The sequence below is a fragment of the Procambarus clarkii genome, chromosome 50, assembly GCF_040958095.1.
Source record: "Procambarus clarkii isolate CNS0578487 chromosome 50, FALCON_Pclarkii_2.0, whole genome shotgun sequence".
NCBI classification, from domain to species: Eukaryota; Metazoa; Arthropoda; class Malacostraca; order Decapoda; family Cambaridae; genus Procambarus; species Procambarus clarkii.
This window is the reverse complement of record NC_091199.1, coordinates 26,458,493-26,474,171: the sequence shown is the minus strand read 5'-3', so window position 1 is coordinate 26,474,171 and position 15,679 is coordinate 26,458,493. Positions and strand designations below refer to the sequence as shown.

Below are 15,679 nucleotides of genomic sequence, written 5' to 3'. Positions count from 1 at the left end.
GAAAGGGGGGGTTTGGGGGGCAATAAAGTCGGGAGGGCTTGGGGGCGTTGGGGGGAAAGGGAAGGCTGAGGTGGTTGAGGAAGAGGGGAGGGTTTTGGGGAGTGGTGGAGAGGGGAAGGCTTAGGTGGGGTGGGGGAGAGTGGGGAGCTTAGGGGGGGAAGGGGGAGAATGGAGGGCTTGTGGGTAGGAGGGACGGAAGGGCATGTGGGAGAAGGGAGGGCTTGGGGGATGGGGGAGAAGGGAGGTCCTGGGGGGAGGGGGGAGTGGGAGGAGGGGGGTGAGTGGGAGGAGAGGGGTTGGGGGGGGAGGGTGCCTTAGGTGGGTACTTAGTGGGGGGCTGACAGGGGTTGGGGCAGGTAGGGTGTCTGTTGGGTGGAATGAGGGGGTGGTGCCGCACTCCCTGTGGCTACTGCACTGTTTGAGGAGGGCTCCCCATTTCCCTCTGGGATTGTAGGGATCGGGGGTGTGGCTCCCTGATTCCTTTCTCTCTCCCTGCGCTCCTTCCTCGCGTCTGCTGTTTGCACTCTCTCTTCCCTTGTCATATCCCTCTGCAAGAATACTCTTTTGAACTTCCCTCCACCTGCTAGACAGCACTTCCTTTCTAATAGTTCCTCTTTCGCGATTTCGCTCATGAAAACCACCTTTATCATTCGGTCTCTGTCCTTGTTGTACTTTCCAAGCCTGAAAACCTTTTCAACATTTCGCTCAGCTCCCTCCATCCTTACCTCTTTAATGATCTCTTTAATCATGTTTTTGTCCTTGTCTCTCCGCTTCTTTGGTCTGGTCCCTGTTTGCTCCTTAATGCCTGCTACTACTACTGCTCTATTTCTCTCTATCAGCCGGCTGGTACATCTAGCCGCTTCCTGAGAGGAAGCCACTTCCATGGCAACTTCCTTAACTGCAGACCTAGCTTCAGGGCTCGTTTTAAGTATTTCAGCAAATGAGAGCTGAGGTGTGGAGGTCCCCTCCACAGTAGCATTCCTGTCTCCCTGAGGCACGGTTTGTGTGTGTGTGTGTGTGTGTGTGTGAGTACTCACCTAGTTGTGTCTGCAGGATCGAGCATTGACTCTTGAATCCCGCCTTTCGAGCATCGGTTGTTTACAGCAATGACTCCTGTCCCATTTCCCTATCATACCTGGTTTTAAAATTATGAATAGTATTTGCTTCCACAACCTGTTCCTGAAGTGCATTCCATTTTCCCACTACTCTCACGCTAAAAGAAAACTTCCTAACATCTCTGTGACTCATCTGAGTTTTAAGCTTCCATCCATGTCCCCTCGTTCTGTTACTATTCCGTGTGAACATTTCGTCTATGTCCACTTTGTCAATCCCTCTGAGTATCTTATATGTTCCTATCATGTCCCCCCTCTCCCTTCTTCTTTCTAGTGTCGTAAGGCACAGTTCCCTCAGGCGCTCCTCATACCCCATCCCTCGTAGCTCTGGGACGAGTCTCGTTGCAAACCTCTGAACCTTTTCCAGTTTCATTATATGCTTCTTCAGATGGGGACTCCATGATGAGGCGGCATACTCTAAGACTGGCCTTACGTAGGCAGTGTAAAGCGCCCTAAATGCCTCCTTACTTAGGTTTCTGAATGATGTTCTAACTTTTGATAGTGTAGAGTACGCTGCTGTCGTTATCCTATTTATATGTGCCTCAGGAGATAGATTAGGTGTTACGTCCACCCCCAGGTCTCTTTCACGCGTCGTTACAGGTAGGCTGTTCCCCTTCATTGTATACTGTCCTTTTGGTCTCCTATCTCCTAGTCCCATTTCCATAACTTTACATTTGCTTGTGTTGAATTCCAGTAGCCATTTCTCTGACCATCTCTGTAACCTGTTCAGGTCCTCTTGGAGGATCCTGCAATCCTCATCTGTCACAACTCTTCTCATCAACTTTGCGTCATCCGCAAACAACGACATGTAGGACTCTACGCCTGTAAACATGTCGTTAACATATACAAGAAATAGAATTGGTCCCAGCACCGATCCTTGTGGTACTCCACTTGTTACTGTTCGCCAGTCCGACTTCTCGCCCCTTACCGTAACTCTTTGGCTCCTTCCTGTTAGGTAGTTCCTTATCCATGCTAGGACCTTTCCCCCCACCCCCGCCTGCCTCTCGAGCTTGAACAGCAGTCTCATGTGCGGTACTGTATCAAAGGCTTTTTGGCAGTCCAGAAATATGCAGTCTGCCCAACCATCTCTGTCCTGTCTTATCCTCGTTATTTTATCATAGAATTCCAGAAGGTTTGTTAGGCACAATTTTCCTGTCCAGAACCCATGTTGATGTTTGTTCACAATCCTAATGTTCTCCAGGTGTGCAACCAGTCGTAGCCTAATTATTCTTTCCAGTATTTTACAGGGGATGCTTGTCAGTGATACAGGTCTATAGTTAAGTGCCTCCTCCCTTTCACCTTTCTTGAAGATCGGCACGACATTTGCCTTCTTCCAGCAACTGGGCAATTCTCCTGACATAAGTGACTCATTAAAGATCATTGCCAGAGGCACGCTGAGAGCCTGTGCTGCTTCTTTTAGTATCCACGGTGATACTTTGTCTGGTCCAACTGCTTTAGTTGCATCTAGAGTTGTCAACTGTTTCATTACCTCCTCTGCTGTCACCTCTATATCTGATAGTCTTTCATCTAGGGTAACCCCTTCCAACAATGGGAGCTGCTCAGGCTCGGTAGTGAACACTCCATGGAAACTGGCATTCAGTGCCTCGCAGATTTCCTTGTCACTTTCAGTATATGCCCCCTCTGTCTTCCTTAGTCTTGTCACTTGGTCGTTCACCGACATTTTTCTTTTGTGTGTGTGTGTGTGTGTGTGTGTGTGTGTGTGTGTGTGTGTGTGTGTGTGTGTGTGTGTGTGTGTGTGTGTGTGTGTGTGTGTGTGTGTGTGTGTGTGTGTGTGTGTGTGTGTGTGTGTGTGTGTGTGTGTGTGTTTATGTGTGTGTATGTGTGTGTGTGTGTCTGTGTGTGTGTGTGTGTGTGTTTACTAGTTGTGTTTACTAGTTGTGTTTTTGCGGGGGTTGAGCTTTGCTCTTTCGGCCCGCCTCTCATCTATCAATCAACTGTTTACTAACAACTTTTTTTTTTCCCCCACACCACACACACACACACCCCAGGAAGCAGCCCGTGACAGCTGACTAACTCCCAGGTACCTATTTACTGCTAGGTAACAGGGGCACTTAGGGTGAAAGAAACTTTGCCCATTTGTTTCTGCCTCGTGCAGGAATCGAACCCGCGCCACAGAATTACGAGTCCTGCGCGCTATCCACCAGGCTACGAGGCCCCCCGTGTGTGTGTGTGTGTCTGTGTGTGTGTGTGTCTGTGTGTGTGTGTGTGTGTGTGTGTGTGTTTGTGTGTGTGTCTGTGTCTGTGTCTGTGTGTGTGTGTGTGTGTGTCTGTGTGTGTGTGTGTGTGTACTCACCTATTTGTGTCTGCAGGTTCGAGCATTCACTCTTGGATCCCGCCTTTCGAGCCATCGGTTGTTTACAACAATGACTCCGATCATATTTCCTTATTTATCATATTTATCTAGTTCTAAAATCATAAATCGAGTTTGCTTCCACAACCTGTTCCTTAAGTGCATTCCATATTTCCACGACTCTCATGCCAAAAGAAAACTTCCAAACATCTCTGTGACACGTCTGAGTTTCCAGCTTCCACCATGTCCCCTCATTCTGTTACTATTCCGTGTGAACATTTCGTCCATTTCCACCCTGTAATTCCCATCAGTATTTTATATATTCCTATCATATCCCCCTCTCCCTTCTTTTTTCTAGTGTCGTAAGGCCCAGTTCCTTCAGGCGCTCTTCATACCCCATCCCTTGTAACGCTGGGACGAGTCTGTGTTTTTTCAGGTGGGGACTCCATGATGGGGTGGCATACTCTAAGACTGGTCTCACATAGGCATTGTAAAGTGCCCTAAATGCTTCCTTATTTAAATCTATGAATGATGCTCTGTCTTATGCCAGAGTAGAGTATGCTGCTGTCAATATCCTATTTATATGTGCCTCAGGAGTTAGATTAGGTGATACATCCATGCTCAGGTCTTTCTCGAATTGACACAGGTAGGCAGTTTCCCTTCATTGTGTTCTGCCCCTGTAGTCTCCTATCACTTAATTCCATTTCCATAACTTTACATTTGCTCGTGTTGAACTCCAGTTGCCAATTCTCTGACCATCTCTGCAACCTGTTCAAGTACTCTTGGAGGATCCTACAATCTTCATCTGGCACAGCTCTTCTCGTCAACTTAGCGTCATCCGCGAACATCGACATGATAACTCTATTCCTGTAAACATGTCGTTAACAGATATTAGAGATAGAATTGGTCCCAGCACCGATCCTTGAGGTACTCTAATCGTTACTGTTCGCCAGTCCGATTTCTTGCCCCTTACCGTAACTCTGGCTCCTTCCTGTTAGGTTGTTCCTTATCCACGCTAAGGCCTTTTCTCCCACCCCCGCCTGCCTCTCGAGTTTGAATAACAGTATCGTGTGCAGTACTGTATCAAAGGCTTTTTGGCAGTCCAGAAATATGCAGTCTGCAAAGACAACGTGGATATAATTACCACAATTTTGTATTTAGAAGCAGTAGATACAGGGAAAGGACTCAACATCATCTTAAGCCGGATACCATTCCATGTTGGAATCCCATTAAATGAGAAAGCCGGTGAAACTGATAAATTGGCCAATCGTCATTCAATGATCCACAAACGAATTTAATCCATCCTTGAGTACATAAACAACAGCATCACCAGAAAACTCACACACATCAACAAAGCCCATCTACAACAGAGAGTAGAAGAAGGTTCGCCCTCTGCAATATGGTATCTTCAGGTCTCCAAGTTAGACAGGTTAAATATTCCAAAATGAATCCATAGGGAAATAGCAGTTCGGTTATATAGACTACGTCTAGGTTACAGATCTTGTGTCTTGAGCTGGGTGTGGAAAATTTACCACCACAATTATAGCATGAAATGTCTGTGTTTCCTTACCGTGAGGCATATTAGTTTCCAGTTATTGGGATCACTCATTTCACAATTCGGCTTGGCATTTTACCTTTCCGGGCTTCACGATTAACACTTTACGGGTACGCCAGGCCGCGTCCGATCCCACGATCGTCGTCGCCCCTATAATCGACAACAGCAACACGGTGTTGAAGCACCTTTATTTGTAGCCGTTTAGCATCCGTGGGCCTGATTGGTGGTGTAAACAGCACATACAATGTGTATTAACTGCAAGACACTCTATTTAAGTGATAAGTGGGTCTTGCTACAGTGAAAGAAGTGTGTGATCACATCGTCGCCACAGCATGCGACGCCTCACTCCCTCACACAGAATAAACAAGGTGCCACCACCTCATGGGGGGACACTCCATGGTTGTACAAGCTTAGTTTTAATCGTTTGTCTTTTGTGAACCTCCTAGTTGGCGGTTTAAAACTACACATAAATGTGTATAAACATCAAGGTACTCTGTGAATGTGAAATAAGGATGTCTTGCCAAGAAACAGTGATAGAAGTGTGTGACCACACCGTCACAAAAGTTTTGACACACACACTGTTTATAAGAAACTCTGCCACGAATTCAAGGATTAGGACGTTGGGGTAAAACTACACATAAATGGGTAGAAACATTAAGGCACTCTGTTTAATGTGAAATAAGTGCGTGTTTTACCATAAACTGTGAATGGATTGTGATCAACACCGGACTCCCAGATACCAGAAGCCGGCACAATACCCACCACAATACCAGAAGCCGGCATAGACTAGACTACACCATTCCAAAATCACTAGTGAACAACACTACAAGCTCTGGCCCTACAAGAAGGCTAAATCTTAATACTAACAAACTGAGATCCGTTCCTGCATCTTAATAAAATAAGGGAGGTTGGTGGTAGTAACTAGAGATTGGATCCGGTGTCTTTTGTGCCACTAACCTCATTAAATTGCAGCTTTGTTAACAATCTCAACTCTCACACCCCCCTCAGCCAGGCATGGAAGGATATTAAAAGAATTAAAGGCGATAAGATCGGCCAAGTAGCACACCCTCACCCTCTACACAGAGCAAACGAGTTAGTCGATGCTTGGGCAACCACCTCTAGCTTCAATAATCTTCCCCCAGACATACAGTTCAGATTAAATGCAGGTTACGGAGATCGAGAAAGGCTCGTTGACTTCATGCTCCACAAGGAAGATGAATGCAACGTGCCATTTACTGAGTTTGAATTACTTGCGGCCCTAAACAAGGCAAAGCCACATCCCCCGGTGAAGATGGTATCACTTATGACATATTGCGTCTGCTCCCTATAGTACCAGGGAATCCCCTGCTTGAGCTGTATAATATGAGCTATGTTACTGGGGAGCTTCCTATCTCTTGAACCAACAGTATAATCATTCCAATTCCCAAGCCAAATCAAGACAATGCTTTCCGCCCAATTTCCCTTACTAGCTGCATTTGCAAAACATTCGAGAGAATGGTCCTAAACCGTCTCCTCCATAGAATAAGAACCATGCTATCCCCCCAGATATATGGCTTCATGCATGGAAGGAGTGTGCATCATTGCATCACCACCTTTCTTACCCTGCACACTGAAAAGTCATATACCACCTTCCTAGATCTTAAGTCTGCCTTTGATGTTGCAAATAGACATGTTATCTTGAGTGAGCTTGCAAGAATGAATATTGGTGGTCGGCTTCTTTGTTGGATCAGGGGTTACTTATCCAACAGGAAGTCATCTGTATTTTTCCAGGGGCATAGGAGTGTAACAAGAGACTTTGAACTAGGTACCCCGCAGGGTGGTGTCCTCAGTCCTTATTTAATATCTTAATAAACACGCTGTTAAACTCTATACCGAGCAAACCCAACGTCCACATCATTAGCTATGCTGATGATATAATGATACACACCACTGGGTATGCTAACACGCAGAACACTCTTAACTCTGTATTAGACTCATGTCAGTACCTAGGTTTAATTATCTCAGCAGAGAAAACAAAGATACTAAATCGGCGCCCACCCAGGCAGGGAGGAGCTGTTCGCAAGATGCAACTGTCTGATGGCTCCCAGCTTGACTATGTAAACAGATTCAAATACCTTGGCCTTGAGGTGCCACTGTATGGTCCTGTTGTATTCAGACTCTGTCGTCAGTATAAAGAGAGGCTCCGAGCTCTCAAGGCTGTTGCAGGTTATCACTCAGGCTATGGTGCCAATGTCAGCATTGTCAAAATGATGTACTTTGCATACATCAGATCTTTAGTGGATTATGCTGCACCTCTGCTTGTTTTGATGCCTGAAAGAAAGCTTGGAGGGCTTGAAAAATTGCAGAACGAAGCCTTGAGGATAATCCTTGGGTGCCCTCGTACCACAAAGATACTTAATATGAGAAAGGAACTTAATATTCTGAGCGTTGTTGATCGTGTTACTGAAATTAACTGTCAAATTGGTATAAAAATGCTTAGGCTAACTCATCCTTATCCTTGCACAGAAGTCTTCCAAAATTTCTTTATTGAAGATCAGCATTGTTCCAAATGGATAACAACAACTGGAACTCAACTCAGAATGTATGGGGTTCATGATTTGTACCAAGAGAAACAACAACGGCACTTTCCTGCACCGTGGGAGGTTACACCCTTTCCAGTTTTAATCCCTCCCTTTCCACCCAAGAAGCAAATTAGAGATCAGCCCAAGCTTCGTCTTGAGGCAAAGCTCAACGCCTTAAGCCATATTGATGCTCTGTCCACAGAGCATTCTCTCTCTCAAATTATATACACTGATGGTTCCCTACACCGCACCACGGGTGCAGCTGGAAGTGCAGTTGTCCTGACAATGGGCGATGGCCTATACTTTGAGTGGGGAGTCCGTATAAACAACTGGGCCTCTACCCTTCAGACTGAACTATTTGCCTTGATCCTTTCACTGAAATGTGTACAAGTCTCCAAACTTGATACATTAATTGTAAGTGACTCCTTATCATCCTTAAATGCTCTCAACTCTTTAAGACATAACTGTAACATGCTCGTGTCCGAAGCTAGACACAAATACAACAAAATTATTAAGGATGGTAACAGAGTCCATTTCATGTGGTCTCCATCTCATGTTGGCTTCCGAATGCATGATAGAGCTGATAAGTTAGCCAAAGAATCTGCCTTTAAAGGAGCCGTTGAGTGTAACCTTGGATTGTCAATGAGCAATCTGAGAGCAACAGTACACCGAGAACTTCAACAAGATCTTGTAGATCTGAGGCAAAGTGAAATTGACACCAGAAATTCCATCTATCATCATACTATCATGCAAGAGGAGCCACACATCTATGGATCATCCAATAAAATCAGCAGACTTCGAGATGTTACTACTGCTCGGCTTAGACTCGGTTACAAGTATTTCTGGGAATTCTCATTATCTGTTGATGTAGACCTGACCAAATGTAAACTGTGTCAACAAAATTATTCGCACACCCTCCGTCACTATGTGATAGAGTGCGAAAAGATACGTGAATTTAGAGACAATTCTATAACCAATGTTCCAGCGATGTGTCAATATTTCATTCAAAATGATCTGCTACCAGAAATTTTAGCCAAATATCCCCAGTTTGCTAACTGTAGGTAGTAACTAAGTGATTGTAACCTATCCACCGCTGCCCACTGGATGGGGGGCGGTGTGCAGGACAAACATATAAATTTTGACACTAGCTCTCAACATATGTCAGTTGCTTAATTTAGAACCTGTACTTGAGGTCGATCTCGAACCCATTGTTGATGTGACGACTTATATTGAATTTTGTAACTAGCTCATTAAGATTGTAACTTGCTTAGCTAAATGAATTGTGGGGTTCAGTCCCTGAGCCCATTATGTGCCTCTGTAACCCTTTCCACTACCGCCCAAAAGATGGGTATGGGGTGCATAATAAATGAACTAAACTAACTAATTGCAGCTGCGGTTATAACCATGAGCTTATGAGCTCACCTCAGTAAGAAAATTACTTGCACTAAAATAAAATCATATTAACTAAGTTAATCAATGTTTGACATATATTTGATATAGTGCAATTGCTTAAAGACAAATTAAAGTATACATTTACAATAGATAAATTCATAGCATTAAAGAATCTTCTCATTGTTTTAATAATTCAAATTTGACAAGTTACCAGAACAAAAGGATAGGCTAAACAAAATTTTTAACTATATCAGTGCTAGCTTCATTATATATATTACTTTTTACCGAGTGATAAGTGGAGATTTTTTCATTTCCACGAGTTAATAAAAGGCCGCACCATTCCTGTTGGATCACTCTGAAAACTGAGCCACTTAAGGAACACAGAAAATAGGTACAGTCCACTACCCCACAAAGAAAACAACAGTTTCCTAGTGGCTAGGTTAGTGCCTTATTTTAGTGCGTCAGAAAGTTAAAAAATATCCCACACTGGGGATACTGTTTTTCAAAGTCCACTGTTGTTGTTGTTTTTTTTTTTTCCTATCACAGACGTGGCCACACATTTACAATGCTAACCAGCATATATACATTTTTTCTGTCCTCCATGGACAGGGTTAGAGACGTGTTAAACATATAGTTCAAGGGTTTATTGAACAATCAACCACAGAAGGTGATTCGGTGCTTTTAAAATGCTAAGCTAACCTACATACATAAATCCACAGATTTACGTATGCCATACATAAAGTGTTTGATGTGTCATTAATGTGCATTTTCGAAGGTGAAATGTAATTCTGTTCAGCTTCCATATATATACTTTATACACATACATATACATACACACACACACACACACACACGTATACGGACATATACATATATACATACATGTATACATACATATATACACACACACACATGCATTCACATACATTTGTCTCTTTTACTCTGACAGGGTGAGATAGCTGATAGAGAGACTAGTGTGCAATTAAGCACTTAATCACTGAAAGCGATGAAGGTGCTTTTACAAGCTCAGGTTATATAGTTACATCACATACATACATTGTATAACTGATACATTACATGGTTAATCTTGGGTACAAGTTCAATATATCATCAAGTGTTCCAGTACTCATATAGTAATTACACAGTAAATCCACTGCTGTGGTATTCGAGGTCTTGCCCTCAGTATACTGCACCTTGAATACTGGTAGTGGCGATATACAGATTGATTTGATTGATAAAGATTAAGCCACTCTAAAGGTGGCACGGGCTCGAATAGCCCGTAAGTGGAGGCTCTTTCCAGCTATTACTAGTTCCAATAGCTGAAACTAGAGATCTGTGGATGGATGGGGGTTTTCATGGTGGATTTCAGCTTCGGAGGGCTGGCTGTGCCAGTTATAGAGCTGGTGGGTTAGTATAGACCTCTAGGTTCTCCGTTTTTTCTTTGGCTGAGACTTGCAGCGTGTTGAAATGGCCGAGATGTCGTTGGAGTTTGATGAAGTGGCCTCCATGAGGAGGTCTTGTACCGAGTACGTGTCGTATTTGTGCTACGGCGGTGGAGCTCCTACTAAGATTTGCTTGTCTGAGGAGTCTATGGGTATAATCAATTGGTATAAACTCGGTACGAAAATATAAGAATGGAAGTAACTGCAGAGGGCCTATTGGCCTAATGCTGCTCATATATTGGTTCAGGGTCTTGAAGTGGGTAGAATGTAGTTATGCATTAATTGGCTGTTGATTGCTGGTGTTGACTTTTTGATGTGTTGTGCCTCGTTGATGACGAAACTCCTGCTAACGCTGTATCTATCGATGATTTTTGTGTTGTTTGTTAAAACTTCTCTGGTGATGGTCAGGTTGTGAGAAGAGATTATATGTTCCTTGATTGACTCCTGTTGTTTGTGCAGTGTTAATCGCCTGGAAAGAGACGTTGTTGTCTTGCCTATATACTGAGTTCTTGGGGCTTACAGTCCCCAAGTGGGCATTTGAAGGCATAGATGACGTTGGTTTCCTTGGTGTCTGGGGAGTTTTTCCTGAGTAGGTTGGCCGTTTTTTTTGTTTTATAGTTAGTTAGTTTAGTTCATTTATTATGCACCCCATACCAATCCTGTGGGCGGTAGTGGAAAGGGTTACAGAGGCACATAATGGGCTCAGGGACTGAACCGCACAATTCATTTAGCAAAGCAAGTTACAATCTTGATGAGCTAGTTACAAAATTCGGTATAAGTCGTCACATCAACAACGGGTTCGAGATCGACCACAAGTATAGTTTCTAAATTAAGCAACTAACATGTGGGGAACTAGTGTCACAATTGATATGTTTGTCCTGTACACCGCTCACCCCCCCCCCCATCCAGTGGGCAGCGGTGGATAGGTTACAATCACTTAGTTACTACCTACAGTTAGCAAACTGGGGATATTTGGCTAAAATTTCTGGTAGCAGATCATTTTGAATGAAATATTGACACATCGCTGGAACATTGGTTATAGAATTGTCTCTGAATTCACGTATCTTTTCGCACTCCATCACATAGTGACGGAGGGTGTGTGACACTATGTGATGGAGCGTGAAAAGATACGTGAATTCAGTAAATTGTCAATTGTATTTTCTGATTCTTGTCTGTAGGGATAACGCTCCTATTAATAATATCTTTCAGGACCCTTTCCACTGTTTTATGAGCCGAAAAGAAGTTCCTGTAGAAAAGTCTAATAGTGGGTACAGGTGTTATGTTAGTTGACTCTTCAGAGGTTGCATGGCGTTTCACCTTTCTTTTTATGACGTCTCGTCATACTATGCAAGGCCCAATTTGCCTAATAGACCGAGTGATTTTCTTTATTTTCAATAAATTGTTTTTATTAAAAATAAAAAGGGAACGAAGAAGGGAACACAAAGCATTCAGAGAGAAACTTGTCATATAACTCTGAATAAGTATGAGTGCTCATTTCTTCTACCACCCTTTTTTATGTTGTACACTTTAATATACAAGGTTATGCAGTTACATATTTAAGTATTTAAAAAAAATGAACATTAAGAGGAAATAAGGGAAAGTTTGTTTCCTAAAGGCTGTAAATTTCTTCAAATTCCTCCGACGCCGGGCAGGAACCAAGGATACAGCAGGCATTTCCCTCTGGATCGCGACACTGAGACACTGGAAGAGAAAACGTGCTGTTCTAAGGTCTCTTGTAGTGTCTATGAGGCTGGAACCAAGATACTTAAGAAATCTTCTTGCACTCTCTTCCGATGGACCTTGGGTCTCAGATCCTATTGGAACGAAGTTGTACAGGTGATCTAATTCCCTGAACTTGGTCGACTTGTATCTTTCTCTGTGTGCTGCTGCGGCTCATGCTTAGCCAGCAGAGACGTTGACGTATATGGTTCCCAGGGTGGATACACAAGTGTAGTCCCACACCAACTGTCTGACACCCTTCCAAGGGTGATTCCGTCTGGTCAGTCGGCAAAGCTAGCAGAGTTATGGTTCAATAGATTGCAGGGTTCTCTCTCTCTGCTGGGCACTGGGCAGAGGCAAGGCTCCTCTTAATGATATCATTGACTTCGTCGTGTCTAGAGTGCCACCCACCTGATTTTTCACAGTGCAGGCCATGCAATCCATTTTCGTCTGCATCTGCCTTGCCGCAAATACACCTATGAACAGTGTGGAGCTGCCCTTACAGAGGTCCTGCGAATCAAGACGTGTGCCTGTCATAGACATTGGGACTGTCAAAAAGATGACCCCCCTGCATGGGGATCCAGCACAGCTATGAGGCGTGAACGATCACTGGAGGTTGTTGCTGCCTCCAGCAAAGCTGTGGCTTCTTTGTCTACACTGGGGCTGTCTCAGCTGGATTTTTTTTGGTCTTCAGCATGGTTGGTCTGAGTGCTGAGTCCGCCAAGGTACCCCATTTTGTGTCGCATTCCAAGTAGTGGGAGTCCTGCATCCCTGCTAAGTCCCACTGGTTGACAGGTAGAATTTCCTTAACCAGGTCATCTGATGCTGAGGAGGAAGACAGGAAGGCTGGGACAGCAATTTGGGTGGCAGTGCGGACACCCAAGTTGCCGAGCCTGACAGGAAGAGTGGCTTGTTTCCAAAGGCATTCATTGAGAGAGAGGTTGACAACGTTTTCTAGCATGGTCTTCAGTAATAGGTCATACTCTTTAAGATTTGGGCTGTCGTAGGATGGGGTGCATCTCAGAAAGCAGGTTAGTCTCAGAAGGGATAGACATTTAGTGAGGAGATAAAAAGCGTCGTGGGCATCGATGTCACCTATCCTGCTTTCCATCCTTCTGAGGTCTGTGATTTTCTTATCAAAGGTCTCCTCAATGGCATTAGACCCGAGGGAGGGCTCCAAGGAGAGTGCTGTTCACTGCCCTAATGTCATGGGCTCCAGGCAAGGCAGTCTTTATTCTAGCAATGACGTTTGGGTTGGAGGAGACTACTTCACACTTGGAAGGGTTCAGAAAGAAACCCAGGGTTACTTCTTGCTCCCTTATTTTTCTGATGTCTTCCAAGACGTGGTCTAGGAGGCCAGCTATGATGCCATCATCCAAAAACCAGATGTTGAACTCACTGGACAAGCTTTCAGGGATTTTTTTAAGACTAAACAGAAAAGAAAAGGAGCTAGAGGATCACCTTGCTGAACTCCTTCGCATGATCTTATTTCGTATTCGCCAAATAGCAGTTTTTATTCACCACTGTAGCAAGATAGTATGAACGGGTAGAGAGGCTGGAAATGGCAATGTACGGCACAGAGCACAGCATCTCTTCTGATCATGTTCAAGGCATTCCTAAAATCCAGTTTGAGCAGAGCCTTTTCATCAGAAATGTTGGTGATGTATGCTAGTGCTGCATGAGCAGCGGCTTCACTGTCGTGGGGGATCCCAAATACTAGCTGAATTGATTTCAGCAATTCAGCCACTTGCTGGCTGACTACCCTCGTGGCAGCCTTGGCAACCAGGCGTCGGCGAGTGTTGCCAACAGCGATCGGCCTGAGTATCCCCACCCTTCTTGTTGAGAGAACAGAGGCACCAAAAAAGAGTGGCCTGACGACCTCACATATATCAACAGCCAGGCACATGTTGACGAACCTTGTGAGTTCCATAATATCTTGTGCAGCATCACCAACTGCAGGATTTAATATTTATTTGATGTGGGATTTTAATCCTGTAAAGCCGCCTGCTGACCCAGGTGGAAAAGAAAGAGCTGCTCTGTAGACCTCAGATTCACCAACAGTTAATGCGTCTGAAATGATGTCGGCTGGTAGCAGTACGATGTTGTCGACTCGTTGGGCTCTGGGTGGGTGCTTACTTTGCAGGGCTCATGCTGTGGCAGAGTTTCTAGCAGCAATTTTCTCGTCACTGGTGAGCACTCGAACAACACTTGCGGTATTTCCCTCTTCTATTTTCTTGATGATTTGTGCTCTGATTTTGTGCGTTTCCGATGTGTTGTTGTTGTTACTATTTGTGTGATAGGTGTGTTTTGCTCGAGGAGGCAGGCTAACTGGGTGATCCCCCCATTGGGGATTCAATTATCGCCCTAATGACCGAGGATGCAAGTGATTTTGGGTTGAGTGGATTAAGGCTCCGTGACACCAGGTGCCAATGTGGTCTGGGTTCGAGTCACTTCTGGGTTGTGGAGTTTTCATTTGCATATATGCTTGGGGACCATTCAAGCTTGTTCGCATATATATATGTTTCAATTAAGCCCTGATGCTAAGAAAATAGTTAGAGGGATAGAAGCCCTAAACCAGAAAATAATAAATACAGAATATGCGGTCATATTCAATGAAACATGTTTGAAAGAAAACCTGCTGCCAGTATACACCAATATATATATGTATATATATATATATATATATATATATATATATATATATATATATATATATATATATATATATATATATATATATATATATATATATATATATATATATATATATTAGTATATTTTGGTAGCAGTCTTTCCTGTAGACATATATTATTAAATATGACCGAAAAAGTAAGATTAATAATTCTAACACGAATTTTCTCAATCTTTCGTACATTACGCTTCACTGTTGGAGGTAAATCAAAAATCACTTCTCCAAAATTCATTTTTATTTCTAGTCTGACGCGACACGGGCGCGTTTCGTAAAACTTATTACATTTTCAAAGACTTCACAAATATACAACTGATTAGAACTTACGTCTCTCTGATATTATATCTACATTTGAGTGAGGTGGGAAGGGTGATGTGGCATTAACACAAGACAGAACAGGAGGGGATATTAATAGGGTATTAAAAGTATCAACACAAGACAGAACAGAAACAATGGGTATTGAATAGAAGTGTTTGTAGAAAGCCTATTGGTCCATATTTCTTGATGCTTCTATATTGGAGCGGAGTCTTGAGGTGGGTAGAAAATAGTTGTGCAATAATTGGCTGTTGATTGCTGGTGTTGACTTCTTGATGTGTAGTGCCTCGCAAACGTCAAGCCGCCTGCTATCGCTGTATCTATCGATGATTTCTGTGTTGTTTACTAGGATTTCTCTGGCGATGGTTTGGTTATGGGAAGAGATTATATGTTCCTTAATGGAGCCCTGTTGCTTATGCATCGTTAAACGCCTAGAAAGAGATGTTGTTGTCTTGCCTATATACTGGGTTTTTTGGAGCTTACAGTCCCCAAGTGGGCATTTGAAGCGACTGCCCCGACAGGTACAAGAGGAGTGTTGTTAACGCATACGTCGACCGTGCTCTCAGCCACAGCTCAGAATGGA

The 15,679-nt window shown here is 43.7% G+C and overlaps 2 protein-coding genes across 2 annotated transcripts in view; both read left to right on the top strand.

The window, feature by feature from the left end:
• Window positions 1–4,721, top strand: part of LOC123747835 (putative golgin subfamily A member 6-like protein 19) — a 33,930-nt gene extending 29,209 nt beyond the window's left edge. Inside the window, exon 5 of the mRNA XM_069303738.1 lies at window positions 4,525–4,721. Within this exon, the coding sequence (XP_069159839.1) occupies window positions 4,525–4,721 (197 nt within the window). The remainder of the gene's footprint in view (window positions 1–4,524) is intronic.
• LOC138351625 (ficolin-1-like) overlaps window positions 1–15,679 on the top strand; it is a 228,286-nt gene that overhangs the window by 24,363 nt on the left and 188,244 nt on the right. The window lies entirely within an intron of this gene.